The 16830-nt window shown below is 41.2% G+C and overlaps 1 protein-coding gene across 1 annotated transcript in view; it reads left to right on the forward strand.

The window, feature by feature from the left end:
- Positions 1-16830, forward strand: part of DSG2 (desmoglein 2) — a 48575-nt gene continuing 31745 nt past the window's right edge. Inside the window, exon 1 of the mRNA XM_059894340.1 lies at positions 1-310. Within this exon, the coding sequence (XP_059750323.1) occupies positions 272-310 (39 nt within the window). The 5' untranslated portion in view covers positions 1-271. The remainder of the gene's footprint in view (positions 311-16830) is intronic.

Here is a 16830-nt window from a genome sequence, read left to right on the forward strand (position 1 = left end):
GGGCGGGAGTCCACCGTGCGCCTCCCTCCTCCACGCAGGTCCCACCTCAGCGCGAGCAGCTCGGCAGGGCTCCGGGCTCCCGGCTCCGGGCTCCATTTTCTCGCGGAGGCCACACCTGGAACCGCGCCTTCGGGCAGGGCCGCGCGGCCGCCGCGGGGGAGGGGACCCTCGGGGCGGGGGCGCCGGGGAGGAGCGGGTGCGCGCGCGCGGGGACGCGGGGAGCCGGCGGCGCCGAGGCGTGCTGGCGGCCCGAGACGGAGGCTGCGACGCGATGGCGCTGGGCGCGGGGGGCGCGCTGCTGCTTCTCCTGGTAAGTGCGGGGAGCAGGGGCGCGGAGCCTCGGGCGGGCCTGGGCAGCTGCGGGCGCCCGGCCCGCGCCCCGACCTGCCCGCTTCCGCCGGGCAGGGATCGGCCCGCCCGGCGCTCCCTCTTTGTGCCCCGAGGTGGGAAAGGGCCGAGCAGGCGGCGGCGAACGCGGACCCTGGGGCTCCGCTGGGAAGGAGCGGGCGTGGGAAGCTGGCTGACGTTCCGTTTTTCTTGCCGCCACGCACAAGCCCTGGCGCGTTTCTGTATCTGCGATCCGCGGGTGTAGTGAGCCCTGGAGCGGGGACACCTTTCCTGGAGGTCGAGGGCTTTGTCCGGAGTCTCCTCAGACGGCAACATGGAGGCTGCGGGGGCAGCGGCCGCGCCTCCTTCCCGGGGCTCCCGCCACCTGGGCGCGGCAGTGACCTGGGGAAACACCTGTATTCCTAGACTGCAGGAAAGGGCCCCAAATAGTTTCTTTAATGTATTTTACAAAGTGTAATTTTTTGGTTAAAGCCACGTTACTCTTGAAATCACCCACATATAGTCTGAACTTAAAGTTCTCAAACTTGTTTTAACTTGTTGGTTAAAACTTGTTGGTGTTTTAAAACAGTCGCCTAGTACTAAAGGTAATGAACATATGTAATAGTTTTAAGATTTTTTTCATTTTAAAAGATTACAGAAAATCGATAGGCAGCGCCACAGTCAAACGGGATTTTCAGAGGTTCTTAAAGGAACTGGCAAACAGTGTTCCGTCTCTCGATCTGCATTTCTTATGCCTGGCTTCTGCATTCAGATGGGTTTTTAAATATGTTTGTTTTGTTTGTTAAAGGAATTGTACATAATTAAGAAATGTATCTACTTTGTAAGGGTTTGCTAGATGGGTTTTGATAAAGTGACAGTTATCCTATTCATATAGGTGTGCATTCACCTTCCAGAGACTTAACAAATGTATGTTCAGAGAGATTAGGTACAAAATCATACTGCTTTCTTATATAATGGTGAAAATAAAAACTACAAGTACATTCTCTGTATTGAAGCCGCTAACTTCCAAAAGATTGCCTTCTCTCTATCCCAGAATTACAATGAAAGAGGGAAAATATTTTTTTTCCTGTATATATATATATATATATATATATATATCACACAGGAAGAAACATGACTAATGAAATCTAGGGATTTCAGTGAACTCTCACTTGCGTGCTGTTTAGGACCTGCGGCCCTTTGGCACACCAGTTAATTTTCATGCTTTTTATCCATTTCATTTTGCCTAAGTCATTGAGGTAATTTTCAATTCAAGTTTATTTTGTTAATAAAACTTCTCAAAGATAATTTGTGGTTTCCTTTTTGGCCTCCAGAGTAGCAAAGCAACTAGTTCCCTCATCATGGTACTTCCTGACTAAGGAGATTACAAAACTAGCATAGCACCTAGCTTAGTTTGAGGGTTAAATATTAAATCCTAGAAAAGAAATTGCCTTTGTTCTCAAACGATATAACAAGCAGGCCAATTCAAGTACATTTACAGAGAAATAGGTATATAATTTAGGCATATTTTTTACTTTAGCAATTCAGTATTTTTACTTTATTGAGCAGTGACTGCTCCTTTAAAAAGTGATTATAACTAACTGAATAAGCAAAACTCTTGGACACTTCTTTGTATTTTCTGCAATACTTTGCATGCTATAAATTTGAGTATGTTTATTTTTGGTCAAAGAACAGTGGGCAGTTCAGCATTTTGCCCCTGATGTGTTTGAAGTTGGAAGTATAGATTTTAGTGAAGAATATTTGAAAGCAGCTATGCTGACAGAAGTACTTCTCCAGGACACAGCTCATTTATAGAAGGTAATAGAAATTGTAGTGCGTATGGGTCAGAGTTCAGTTGTAGGTCACAGAATTCACTCTAGCTAGTTAAAGCAGGAAGATATTTATTTCAGGGCATTGTGTTGATTGCATCCGTGTGGCAAGGACTGGAAACACTCCATTTTGAGCTGTCAGTAATGACTTCAAAGCCATCCAGCAGAGCCTAAGCACTTAGGGAGCTGCTGCCTCTCCTGTGATCAGGAACCAACACCGCCACCCGGCAGTGTGGAAACGGCCATGATCCGGGTGCTACTTTTGCTGCCAGCTCCAGAACCATGCCACGTTTGCTAGGATGCATACCAACGAAATGTGCCAGGACTCTGCGTCTTGGTACCCATGAATCTCGTATGGAATCTACTAGATGAACACCAGAGCCCAGAGTAAGATAGCTGCAAAAACCCAGCTCCATCCACATCTATGCTGGCCAGCAAGAACAGCAGACACGTAGCTTCTGCTTCACTTCCTTCTTTCACATCTCATGTAGATGCTGGTGGTTGAACCTAAATCACATTCAGAACCTTAGCTGCTGGGAGTCTATGATACGTGGTCTCTAGGTTTCCTCTGAAGTTCAGGGAGATAAACCAGAAGCGAGATGTTGGGTGACACCCACATAGCTATCACACAGGTAGAGCCCAACTCTATCAAAATGGGAAATAGAGGTAATAGTGTAAATAAAGTCAGAGAACCTTTCCTCGCCAAGGGTTCTTTACCTGGGATTTACCGACTCCCAAATGGTCCATAGATAGAATTCAGAAGGTCCTTAGACATGGCTGGGAATAAATTACGTACCTGTTCTCACAAATGTTTAACTGAAATTTAACATTTCTTTAAATTATGTGTAGGAAAGACACTGCAATAGCATAGCAGTACTTGTGACTTTAGACAATAGAAATCACAAATATTTTCACATAATACTATAGGTATCTTAAACTACCATTTTTCTCATCATTAATAGACTTTCTACTATATTTTATTACTTAATGTGTTGATAATGAAGTACATAATATGACTGCATCACAAATTGGTGTTTTTTAAAGAATTCTGCTAACTTTCAATATAATTGAGTTCATTCATAATTCGATGTTTTTTATTTTATAAATTTCAAAACATTATTCTGAGAAGAGGTCCACAGGCTTCAACACCCTGCTAAAGAGGGCACTTGGGGGAGAGATTTTCTGGTGGTTGCCTCAATTTTGCCTTTGACTAATTAAGCTTGTCCTTCAAAATCAAACTACATTTTAAAGATTCAGTGGGAGCAAATTATACTGTGAACAGTTGTGTCTACTGATACGTTAGTTTGTTAGGGCTGCTATAACAAAGTACCAAAAACTGGGTGGCTTAAAACAGAAATTTATTTTCTCACAGTTCTAGATGCCAGAAGTCTGAAATTAAGGTGTGGGCTGAAACATACAGGTTTCCTTCCTTGCTTCTTTCTGGGGTTGGGCGGTTGACCAGCAATCTCTAGGATTCCTTGACTTGTCGGTGCACACTCCAGTCCTCTGTCTTCACGTGGCATTCTTCCTATGTCTCTTCATATCGACTTCGTCTGTGCATGTCTGAGTCTGTGTCCAGATTTCCCTTTTTTATAAAAACACTGGTCCTGTTGGATCAGGGCTCACACTAATGACATCAACTTGGTTAAATCTGCAAAGACCCTGTTTCCAAATAAGGTCACATTCGGAGGTACTGGGGGTTAGGACTTCAATATATCTTCTTTTGAGAAACACAGTTTAACCCATAACAAGTTGGTTCAACTATCTATAAATTATCAACAACTTTGGAGTTATACTTAAGGTTCTAATATGCAAGTGGATAACAGATTTTAGAATAAACTCAAGTATAAGTGAGATGGTAAATATTGACGCTTATAAGAATAATCAGTTATATTCAGGGATTTTAGAAATGTATGATTTCACACTTGTTTTTGTTTCTAAAAAATTAATAGGTAATGGGGAAATGGCAACTCTTAACAGAAGTTTCTTTAATTTTAAACTTAGGGGAAAGTACTTTACAAAAAGACATGAGCATTAATTTCATTTACATTCTCCCTGATCATTAGAAATACCTGATGAGCAAAATTAAAATCTCCAAGGTTAAAGTCCAGAAATGTATATCGCTAGAAACATCACAGTTAATCTAATAATTAGACAGGTGTGAGAGAAATACCAATCTAAATTTTGCAAAATAGTTTATTCATGAATGAAGCATACAAATATTTATATGGAAAAGAAATTACACATTGAATAGGGGTTCATATTTTTAAAACCGCCAGATTGCAGTAAAAGTCAGAAAGCTTAACTGAAATTGTAAATGAGCTTTAGATCAATTTTAGCATTTCTCAATCACAGCTTTTTTTCTGTCTTTCATTGTGCCACAGATTTTAACAGCTGATAACACTTTTCAAACATACAGTCCACATATGATGAAAGATTGTTTTCTCAGTTAAGTTTATCTTAAAGTTTCAGATGTATACCACATATGACATTGCACTCTTTTTGTTTACTTCAAATCATTTTAAAATTTATTGAGATTTTTATCATATGCAAAGCTTGATGGTTAGGGTGAAGGAAGCTGGAACACCAGGATTTGTACCATAGTCTAATGGTAAGATGAATGATGCCCACAAGAAAATAAACTAAGTAGGAACTAACCCCATATGACCACTATTTAGTGATTCCCTGCTCAATTCTAGACCGTGTGCTAGACATTGGGAGACCAGTAAAAAGTCAGATGGGTTCTGCCCTCATGGTGCTCACAGTCTAGTAAACAAGTAAATGGCTAAATTCCAAATGGGTGATGGTAAGAAGAGTAATGATAAAAGAACACACGGTGCCATGGAGCCTGCAGAAGGAGCCCCAGCATTCAGCATCCCAGCTAAGACCTGAGAATAATTATAAACTGGTGACATGATATGAAGAGAAAGAGGGGGAAGAATGTTCTAGGTAGAGAGAAGAGCATATGCAAAGGCCTGAAGACAAGGATGCATGGTTCCTTGAAAAAAACAGAAAGAGTCCATGTAGCTGGAACACAGTATGCAGAGCAGAACGACATGCTGAAAGATGTCTGCAGCCTTCTTGATACCAAGGGAAGCCACAGAAGGCTTAATTGACAAGTGAGTGTTTTTAGGGAGGTGTTCAAATCATAAAGAAAATGAAAAGATGAATGTTAGTTGAGTTGGTCAGGAAGGGGTGGAGAAAGAAGAGATGGTAGTCAACTGGGTACAATTTTGCCTCATTATTAAAAAAAAAAAAAAAAACCTTCCAGAATTTGGGATGCTGTGACCAAAGACGGCAGAAAAGCCCAGACAGTCCTGTGGAGGGAGGGTGCAGCCTGGCAGGAGGGTTGGTTTGGGAACAAGGGTTCTCAAGAAAATGTCGGGGTCGGGGGTGTGGTGGGAAGGGTGTGAAAGGGGCGTTTTGATTGTCACAAGGTGCAGGACGCTACTGGCATTTAGTACGCCAAATGCAGGGTGGCTAAACCTCCAGCAACGAACAGAACCTTCAAGAAAAAATTGGCCACTCAGGAAGACTTTTCCTATCAGAAATGCCAATAGCTCCCCCGCTGAGAAATGGTGATAGGCAAATAGTGAGAGATTCTAATCAGGGATTCATCTTACTTACCTCTGTCTTTTTAAAATGCAAATATCCTCTCAGTTGATTAAGCCTTGATACATTCATTTATTCAACAAGTATTATTGAGCACCTACTCTGTGCCACTTTTCTAGGTCTTACCTCAAAATCGCACCTTCATGGGAATTCCTTTCATCAGTCTAGCAGGTGCCGCCTGGCTGATGGAATGAGAAGGCAGATTTGGGCGCAGACGAGAAGAGAGAGGTCCCATTTCCCCTATTCTAAAATACCTCCATCCCACTACTCTTTCAAGTTCCCTACGATACGAACTAAAAATACACAAATAAGTGGCCCATAAACTCCCTCATGTTGGAGATCCACCCTCCTTACACCCCAAAAGTGCTAACTGGGAAATGGGGCAGGGGGCCAAGCTCAATCGTCATCTTGTTCTAACACTGTCGATCGGCTCTTCTTTCAAATATCTCCTTCCTTTGCTTCCATAGTACTCTGCTGGGGGTCCTTTCACCTCCGGGAGGCTGCGGTGGTTTTCCCACCCGGCACCGGAGGATATGCTGTACTCACATCACCAGGAGGCACAGCAGGTACGTGGGGGAGGCAGAGCGTGGCCGGTAGCAGCGGTGGCCGAGGGGCGCGCCCCTGGGACCGCGCGGTAAGCCCTGCCCCTTGAGCCGCAGCGCCCTGCTCTCGAGAGCCTGCTGCTTCCTCCTTACGCAGAGCGTTTCCCCAGGATTCTAGCTGAGCATTTCTACAGGCTGTGCTCTGAGAATCGCATCCTTCGAGCTCCTCAGACTTAAAATTTTGGTACCCTCTGATCCCTTCCCCTATCCTCCACACGCAGGGCACTGCCAAGCACTAACGTCGTCCCCAGAAAGACTGTTGCCTCCACCCACCCATCCCGGTGCCATTACCCTATTACGGGTCCTCATCACATCTGCTCTGGCTTATTTAACCTTCAAACTGTCTCCTGCCTCTCGTCGTGGAGCACTGCCAAAAAAAATCTCTCCGAAGCTCTGGGGGCATAGTATCCCTCATCAGAAGCTGACCCTTATAGGATCAGTGAAGATCCTTAGCACAACTTTTTGTCCTCATTTTCTTACTCACTACCGACACACGGTCTAGGTGTCAAATTGCACGCCTTCCTGTTCTTTGCCCTCCCTCTGCAAGTTCTGGCCGGTGCGGTCTTTAAAGCAGATCATTTCCTTCCGCCTCCCATCTGCTCCCGCACCTAAACCTCTCCGGATTTCTCTAGAAGGAGGTCATTTCTGCCTTTTCTGAGCTCCCCAGAACTGCTTTTGCAGCTGCCCTTCATACAATGAATTTTTTCTACCTCTGTTATAGTAATTTATGTACACTTTATCTCTCCTGCTAAACTTCTTTAGAACAGGATCTACGTACCATTTATCTATACTAGCTCAATGCCTTGGACACAGAAGAATCCTTTAAAAACCTAAAAGCTAATGTATCTTTCTATGTTTGGAAAAAGGTGGAATAATAATCTGAATTTCATTTGTTTAGAAGAAACATTTAACGCTCAGCTAGTGTGGGTGGTTCAGTTTTTGTTTGACCTTTAACACATTCGGCAATTACTAGGTGTGCTTTCGCTATATGCCAAACAGCCTTCTAGATGCTTGTGAGCTGTCCCACTATCATGAAGCCTACAGTGGGGGAAAGGAGAAGGTAGGGAAACTAATTTGACATTTTTTGAGCACCCACTGTGTGCCAGTAACTGGATTTACTGAATGTTATTAATGGATGAATCTGGGTAGAATCCAAGTTCCCCGACACCGAATGCCTCTCTGTCAATCCAAAGGCATCACTGTGACCTCCTTTACAAGCAGTTTTCAACAGTTAGTCATATGTAAGGCCTGAACTTCTGGAACTAGATAATTGGTTCAGTTTCATTACAAGATAGAATCATTCTAGAAAGGAAAAAAAGAAGAAATGTAAATTGAAATTTGCCTAATTGCACAGTCCTGCAGAAGTATTCTAAACAACTTTCTAAAACCATTGATTTTTCACTGTTCAATTTTGCCAGTCCACTTATTTGAAGCCAATTGAAAATGCCTGTTTTTCACTTTGGACCTTGGAGTCAATTGTTGGTCAGTTTCTGGTAGTTCCTGCGGTTTGACTTACCGACAGGACAGTGCCATCTAGTGATGAAAAAGGACAATTTGAAATTCTTCGTTTTCTTAAGCTTCTGTGGGGGGAAGAAATCTGGTTTTCTTCATTCTATTTTTTAGTGTAATTTTCAGGAATATATTGCAGCAAAAGGGTGGAGACAGCCCATCATTTTTGTTTAAGAAATTATGTATTATGTAGATGTATCTGAAAAGATATATTTTACAGATTGGCTTGTATTTTGCCTGATTCCAAAAGCATTTGTAGCAATTATAGAAAACACCAATAAAATGGTAAAGTATTTCAAAAATGATAAATGCTCAGGATCAGTAAATCTTCAGCTAGAAGAAGAGGTATGAACCAGGAGGAAACACTGTTTAAAGCAATTTTATTGTAGTTGATTACTACTTGTAAAGTGGAAAATCTTCTTGTGATGGGAATAACTCAGTTGCTGAATTTCCTTATTTGGAATATATCGTTTCACACATCTCTGTAATCAAGGGCTAATTCTCCAGTCTATGAATTATGCAGGCTCTCCTTCCCTTTCCTTTGCTACTCTGTGATTTTACACAGTTGTTTTCAAAAGTGGGGTCTCTGGACCAGCAGCATGAGCATTACCCGGAAACTTGTTAGAAATACAGATTTTTATACCCCACCCCAGCCCTACTGAATCAGAAACTCAGAAGTCTTGTGTTTCAACAAGATGATTCACGTGCCACTCAAGTTTGAGAACCACTGTTTATTAACATCCCTATTAGAAAATAATTGGGAATGGAAAAAGAAGATTAAATATGAAAAAGCCCACTTTTAGCTATTTATTAGCAACTCTGATTTTTTTTTTTTTAATGTTTTAGGGGCCAAGGAAATTGACTAAATAAAATAATGTTGACTTTTTTGGCTCTTCTGTTTATTTGTCTATGCCAAGTTAAAAATAGGAGCTGTCCATGATTACACAAAAGGCAACTTGAAAGGACAGTTCACAACATGCTCTAACAACTCAAGTGTAGCACAGCATTGCTAACTCTGTATTTTAAAATTCTTGGCACCAGTAAATGTTTCCAAGGAAAATATCTCCCCCTTTAAAGTTAACTTCAATATGACTCACCCCAAATCATATTTATTACATTAAGATTAGCCCAAACATCTGAAGAGCAGGCAAAAGATGATGATCAATTTATAGAATTTATGATCAGTTATAGAATTTATGTCAGACTTAAAGTATATAATTTTACTATCTAAAATTCAAATTCAGAGTTGAAAAATTAAAGTTCAAAATATTGCTTTTCTTGGTTGTTGAGTTTTTTTAAACAGCAGCCATGAAAACAAATGTATGTTTAAACTAGCTGAGTGAGGCTGCCCTAGGAATTGTACTTATGTATGGGTCATTTATAAGTTGGATTTTTAAGTTGGGAATTTCTAAATATGGTATAATGTTTAGCCATAAAATAAGAAATTTTATAGACCACCTCTCCTCCTTCAAAAAAAAAAAGACCAGAGGAAAATAGTATGATAGGTGAAATTCTAACGTAAGTCTAACATCAGGTTTATCAGACCTTCTTGTGGATACAGGGTCTACTGAGGACCAGTTCTGTCTATACAATTAGAAAATTCAGGATATGTAATCAGAGGAAATAAACAAGTGGCATCCATGACCTTTATTTTATCTCGTTTTGTTTCCTTTAAATTATTTTAGCCAAAGCTGGAAACGCTTTAAGAATGGGTTGGGTGTAAGCCAGGGACCTTAAGAGCAATTTCTTATTCTGCCTTCTGTACAATGAAAGGGAGAAACAGAATTTTAAAACATTCTGCGTGGTTGGAAGGGTGGGTAGGAAAGGGAAGTAACAGGTTTTTCTGTGATTGTCGGGGGTGGGCATGAGGTTGACGAGCAACAGCGGGCATGTGTTAGGTCACCTCTATTTGGGTACCGAAGATCATCCGTTGACCACCCTGCTAAAGTAGGCTAAAGTTCTTTCTGGCTGAATGGAAACAATAAGCCATTATAATGCCTCAAAGTTAAAACAATATATATATTTTTTAAATGAACAGCATTTTTTTTTTTTAGTTTATTTATTGGGCTGTGTTGGGTCTTCGTTTCTGTGCGAGGGCTTCCTCTAGCTGCGGCAAGCGGGGGCCACTCTTCATCGCGGTGCGCAGGCCTCTCACTATCGTGGCCTCTCTTGTTGCGGAGCACAGGCTCCAGACGCGCATGCTCAGTAATTGTGGCTCACGGGCCCAGTCGCTCCGCGGCATGTGGGATCTTCCCAGACCAGGGCTCGAACCCGTGTCCCTTGCATTAGCAGGCAGATTCTCAACCACTGCGCCACCAGGGAAGCCCCTAAAACAATATTTTAAACTACTTTGTACCCCTCTACATCTCATCTTCAGTAAGTTATCTATCGGTCTGAGATATTAAAGTTTAAGGGGTCACCTAACCTTGGACTCATAGAATCACAACAGAAAGCTTCAAAAGCCTCTACTTCAGGCCGACAGCCTATTAGCCAGGAAGAACTGTCATCAATGACTTGTAAGTCCTCCAGGATTCTGTTTGTTAAACTCATCAAGGTGACTTCAGAGCAGGAAGTCTTTTCTAAAGGTGCCGACCTTGGGAACAAAGAGTCATTGATTGATTGTATTTTTTCAGTGATATTTGACCTTCCCTCATGGCTCTGCCAAAAAAAAAAAAGAAAAAAGAAAATTATTTTCTTTCCAGTTACCAAGAAGGCCAGTTTTTACAGGATGCATGGGATCTAACGGTAGAAATTTTTTAAAAAATTTTTTCTAAACTTCAGTAAATTGGGAAAGCTTTTGAAGGATTTTTCTGGTTCATCTAAAAACACTACTTCTTTGACTACAGAGACTAGAAGCTTACTTTTCATCTTCAGTCTTAAAGGCATGTCACACATGACATTTTTCTATCACCAAGTTCCTTGTGAGAAAAAAGAATGGCAGATTTCATAGTTGGGAGAAACCATAATGGTCACCTTGTCCAGACATCCTTCCAATGCTTGAAATCCTTTTACAACATCCCCACGGGATGTCACTCAAACTTACAGAACTGAAAATGTTCAAAGGGAAGTGGGAAGGAGTGGGAATGGAGGACAGAAGACAGAGTGTGTCAGTTACTCCATTTATATTGTCTGCAATATGCTACCAGTTTGGAAATTTGCATAAATCCATGGTCCTCCAGAACTTGCATGACCTTCTTGACCCTAGCTATTACAGTAACTTGCAATCAGAGAAACATGGTCTAAGTTAGGGTTTCTCAACCTTGGCACTTTGCATTTAGAGCCACATAATGCTTTGTTGGGGGAGGGGCTGTCCTGTGCATTGTAGGATGTTGAGCAGCTTCTCTGGTCTCTACCCAATACATGCCAGTAGCACTTACTTCCTCCCCCGCCCCCGACACACGCACTCTGGTTTCATAAGCAAAAATGTCTCCACACGTTACCAAATATCCCAGGTGACCACAGGATGTCACAGGAAAGGGGTGGGGGAATTTGTGTGCACAAAATCTCCCCCAACTGAGAACTACTGTCCTAAATCAAGAATGTGTGCTGTGAGATACACATTCCTAAGGAAACATCCAGATCGTTTACTTTAGGAAGGAGTAGTTAAGACCTCAACTATTTCCTTAGTCAAATAAACAAACAGTTCCACAACTGACAAAATGTTGGTACAACTCTCTTGGGTTGTTTGTACCATGAATGTGGAGCAAATATTTCAGTCTATCATGTCTTTATTAAGTGTCTGTGAAAACAGGCTATTGCAATAGATGCTCTAAAATGCAAACAGCAGTACTATTAGGTAGATTCCAAAAACCCTCAGCTTTAAGGTGCACATCAATTTTGGTAACTTTTTAGTGAAGTGTACTGAATTACTCAGTTTTCACAAACCGAACATACCATGTAACCAGCAACGAGATCAAGAAACATAACCGGCACCCTGACACCGTCTTCACTGAATCCCTCCCCTCTACCACCACCACCTTGACCATGGCGCTCTCATTCCCACCTCCTGGTCTGGCTATTCCTTTTGCAGGGCTCCACCTGACTTGCTCCCTCACCCCATTCCGGTCTCTATGCAGATATAACCTCTTCTCAGAGCCTCCCCACAGTCTTGAATCTCTCTACCACCTTGGCCCTGCTTTAATTTTCTTTACAACTTTTATCACACCCTACTTTCGTCTCTCTCCCCAACATGTAAGAATCCAAGAGGACAGGAACATTGCAGGAGCTTGGGAAATTGAAGGCATGGATAAATCCAGATTTCAGAAATTTTAAGATGAGGAAAATGCAAGTCTTAGAAATGAGGAAATACCATCATAATGAGTGCCTGCTATGTGCCAGTCATTGCAATAAATACATTTATGTATTATTTCTTTTAATTTGTATAATAACTCTGAAAAATGGTACACGTTAGGCTGCTTTCAAATGTAAGCACCAAAACCCAACTAAAAGGTTAATTAAAAAGAATGTTTAATATCACATAACAAATGGTCAGGAGATGGGGTGGCTCCAGATTTGACCAATTTCGTAACTCAAAGATGTTATGGTTTCAGTTTGTCTTCTCTGCCATTTAATTAGCTTTCTACTCATGGTCACAGATGGCCATTGCGATTCCAAATGTCACATCCTTGCTCAGCAGTCTCCAGAAGCAGGTAAAAAGAGAGGCTATGCATATGTTTTTCTTCTTATCAGAGAGAAGAATCTTTTTCCAGACTCTCCTGATATCTCATTGGCCAAATTCTCTTACACGTTGTTATAGACTGAATGTTTGTGTCCCCCCAAAATTCATATGGGATAGTGTTTGAAGATGGGACCTTTGGGAGTTAATTAAGTTTAGATGAACCTTTTGCTACTGAAAAATAATTAAAGCACAGCCTCTGGTAACAACAAAGTTAAAAAGAAAAGCTCTATCTTTATTCCCTCCCCTTTAAAGTGGCTGAGGAGACTGGAAACAATTTTATAATGTGTGTGCTACACCTACACACCCAGATCTTGGCTTCTAAATACCATTCAGTATTAGAAATCAGGGCTCCTTGATGAAATGGTTGATTCTAAAGCTAGGACAGGGAAAATACAAGATGAGCCTGGAGCATCTTGTAATACTAGACAGTAAGAAAGAGCTCAAAAAACAAAACATGGGGACATGTCAAAGGGACACAGAATCTAACCATAAAGATCTTTCAACGGCCAAAGCTGGAACTATTTAAACAATAAAATAAATTAAATAGTATTGGATTATAACCCGCAGAATAAAATCAATATGCATGAGTCCAAGCTGATAAAAATGATTGAATTAATAACCAAATAAATGAGGGAAGAACAGACAAATCTTTCTTACTAAAGAATTCCAAATAATATATATAGATGCCCCTCCCCTCGGAAGTGGAGCTTAACCTCTCTCCTCCCGGCATCCCTACTCCAAGGGTGAGCTAGACTTAATGATTCATTTCTAAAGAATACAGCATGTGAAGGGAAAAACAGCAACTGTACAGTGGAGAAACCTACAAAGGCTACTTTAACAAATATTGTCAGGTGAGTGTCATGTACCCCTGATATGCTGTGAGGAAAAGGGCACTTCACCACCACTCTGTGGTGTTCTTTACAAAAACACATCACCCGGTTCTAAACATAAGAAAAACAACAGATAAATCCAAATGAGAGAACAGTCTGCAGGATAATTGGCCAGTACTCCTCAAAACTGTCAAGGTCATAAACAAGGAAAGCCTGAGAAATGGTCACAGACCAGAGGAGATTAAGGAAACATAACAACTTCATGCAGCGTGGGATCCTAGATTGGATCCTGGAACAGAGAAAGGACATTAGTGGTGGAAACAGTAAAATCTGAATAAAGTGTGGAATTTAGTTAACTGTGCATTATCTAAATATACCAATTTTGATATCTTAGTTTTGACAAATGTACCACAGTTATTTAAAATGTTAGCTTTAGGGACTTCCCTGGTGGTGTAGTGGTTAAGAATCCACCTGCCAATGCAGGAGACACAGGTTCGAGCCCTGGTCTGGGAAGATCCCACATGCCGCAGAGCAACTAAGCCTGTGCACCACAACTACTGAGCCTGTGCTCTAGAGCCCACGAGCCACAACTACTGAGCCCGCTTGCTACAACTACTGAAGCCCGCGTGCCTAGAGCCTGTGCTCTGCAGCAAGAGAAGTCACCACAATGAGAAGCCTGCGCACCACAACGAAGAGTAGACCCCACTTGCCCCACTTGCCACGACTAGAGAAAGCCTGCGCGCAGCAACAAAGACCCAACGCAGCCATAAATAAATTCATTAATTAATTAAAAATTTTTTTAAATAAATAAAAATAAAATGTTAGCTTTAGTGGGAAATGAGTAAAGGCACTCTTGGTACCCTCTTTACAATATTTGTGTAAATCTAAAAATATCCCTTAATTAAAAATTTATTTAAAAAGAAATGTGTACTGAAACAAATATTGTATGTCAAATGTACTTCAATTTTTTTAAAAAAACATTTAGGGAAATTCTCAAAAATCAAATGCTGCTATAACTAAAGCATTAACAATAGTAAAGTGTAAATGGGATAAAACCCCTTCAGAAGCAATGGAGCAAAGAAAAAGAAAAGTGTGTGCTAGGCAGTTGTTGAAACTGGGTGCTGGCCATGTGGATGCTCATTGTACTGTTTACTCTGCTTTTGTATATACAGTCACCGCTCCGTAACCGCAGGGGGTTGATTACAAGATTCCCCCCCACCCCCACCCAGAAACCAAAATACGTGGATTCTCAAGTTCCTTATGTAAAATGGTGAGGCGCGTCTTACTCCGTATCTGTGGGTTCTGCATCCGCGGGTTCCGCGTTTGCAATATGGAGGGCTGACTATAACTGCAATTTAAAAGTTTTTAAAGGTTAAAAATAAATAAATTCATGAAATAAAAGATTCTCTGCTTTCAAGATATTAGCAATCAAGAGTGACAAAGTTTCTTGTGTTGAGTACTGAGATAATAATGAATAGGTGGACTTCGTTGTCTGTATCCCTCAGCAAACGAATGATATTGCCTATCACAGTTCTACAACTTTGCTACTTAAAGTGTGGTTCAAGAACCTGCAGCCTTGGCATCGTCTGAGAGCCAGTTAGAAATACAGAGTATAAAGCTGAACTCCAGGCATACTGAATTGAAATCTTCATTTTATCATTAACAAGATCCCCAGTGAACAAAATACACATTAAAACTTAAGAAGCACTGTTTAAAGTCATGTAGTTTTCTTAACAAGTCACATCTAAAAAAGTACGTTCCAAAAAAAAATGAAGATACTCTTATAAAGAGTTTATGTTTGACAAGAAGACTATAAATTGGCCCCTTTTGCTTGCATCCTGGCACACATGGTATTTGGTCAGAATGATAACATTTACTTAAAATAACACATATTTAATATCACACCTTTGCTAGGCCCAATAAGATTCTAGGGAAGAATAAAAGTGGTAAATATTTTATCCAGCCAACTCCTCAGTGTGGCCCGTACAGAGAAAAGAAACCAGTAGTTAGGAGGCTGGGCAAGAAATATATCACTTTTTAAGAATGTCCCCTGATGATGTGACAATGAGGAATCCTGGATCTAGTCCCTAGTCTTTCCCTTCAAAAATACGCACCAGAGAAACATGCAGAGAGGAGTGATCCATTCAGCATTGCTTTCACTTGTTTTTTTATACCATGCCACCTTTGAAAGTACATAAATTTGGGGAGCACGACTTTGGTTGGAGACATCTCTGGCCATTGCTAGCTGGTAAACTAGTAATAGAGAGGATGAGGAAGAAATAATATATCTGACCATAAAATAGAAAATTAGCCATGGTGGTTCATCTGCCCCAGAGAAACTCATATTAGAGGCTGAACATCCACTATCCTTAAGTATCTCTTTGCAAGGGTGGAAACAAGAACACGTGCTACAAGGTAGAGGAAAGAAAGGAAGGTGAAAGATCCATGTGTAGAACAGACCCTGCAAGAAGCCTTCAAAGGGATGTGAGTAAGCAAAAGAGACTGAAAAATTTTAGAGAAAGCCCTGCTTTCCATGATTTACCAACCAAGGCTTCATGGATCCGTGTGACCTGAGATGCACATGAACAAAGGCAGACAAGACTGAGAAAAATCCAAATTTAAGACAGATTACAAAGAATTAATACATAAATAGCAGGTGAGGAAGTAAAGGCAATAAATATAGACAACTATTTCAGGTTGGAATTATAGTAGAAGAAGGATATGGAGCAGTAGATTAAATGTTAACAGAAACAAGGAAGAGGTTTGTTTGTCTGTGTGTTTTTAAGATGGGGAAGATCTAACTTTGTTTGACCAACCAACGGGAAGGAAATAAACATGTTTGATTGAGCCAGCAGCAAATGAAGATAAAAGATTGGTGAAAGGAACAAGTTTCTTGAGAAGATAAATGTGGGAGAATAAGTGGAAAAGATGAAAATAAAGCACACAGATGGTGGTTAACCTTGGAAAGGCATCAGGACACCTCTTCCTTGGAGAAAGAAGGGGAAGGAGAGGGTGATGGAAGATACAATCTCAGTCAAATAAAATGTGGGATCATCTAAGAGTGGGTTCAGAAGTGTGGTCAATGTGATTGGGGTATTGCCTGGAAGTTTGGGATGGTATGATAGGGATGCAATACAAGAAGCAAAGATAGAAGCAAAGATAAGGCCGTTGTATAATTTATGGTCTGAATGAGCACACTTTGGAGAATGAAAGGGGTGCTAACAGATGGGATGCCTGCACAACAGGACTTGCCTGGGCAAACGTAAACATACATAGTCACCCTAGAAACAAACATCACCCCTGTGGAGGGAGCATGGATGTGTGACGGGTCTGTTCAATCTCTCTGGCCCTCTCTAGCAATGTCAGTACAGGGTCAAAAAGAATCATAGTTAGGCTTACAGAGTTAGGGGAAAAAGTGAGGCAGGAATATTAGAAGATCAAGA

The sequence above is a fragment of the Balaenoptera ricei genome, chromosome 14, assembly GCF_028023285.1.
Source record: "Balaenoptera ricei isolate mBalRic1 chromosome 14, mBalRic1.hap2, whole genome shotgun sequence".
Classification (NCBI taxonomy): domain Eukaryota; kingdom Metazoa; phylum Chordata; class Mammalia; order Artiodactyla; family Balaenopteridae; genus Balaenoptera; species Balaenoptera ricei.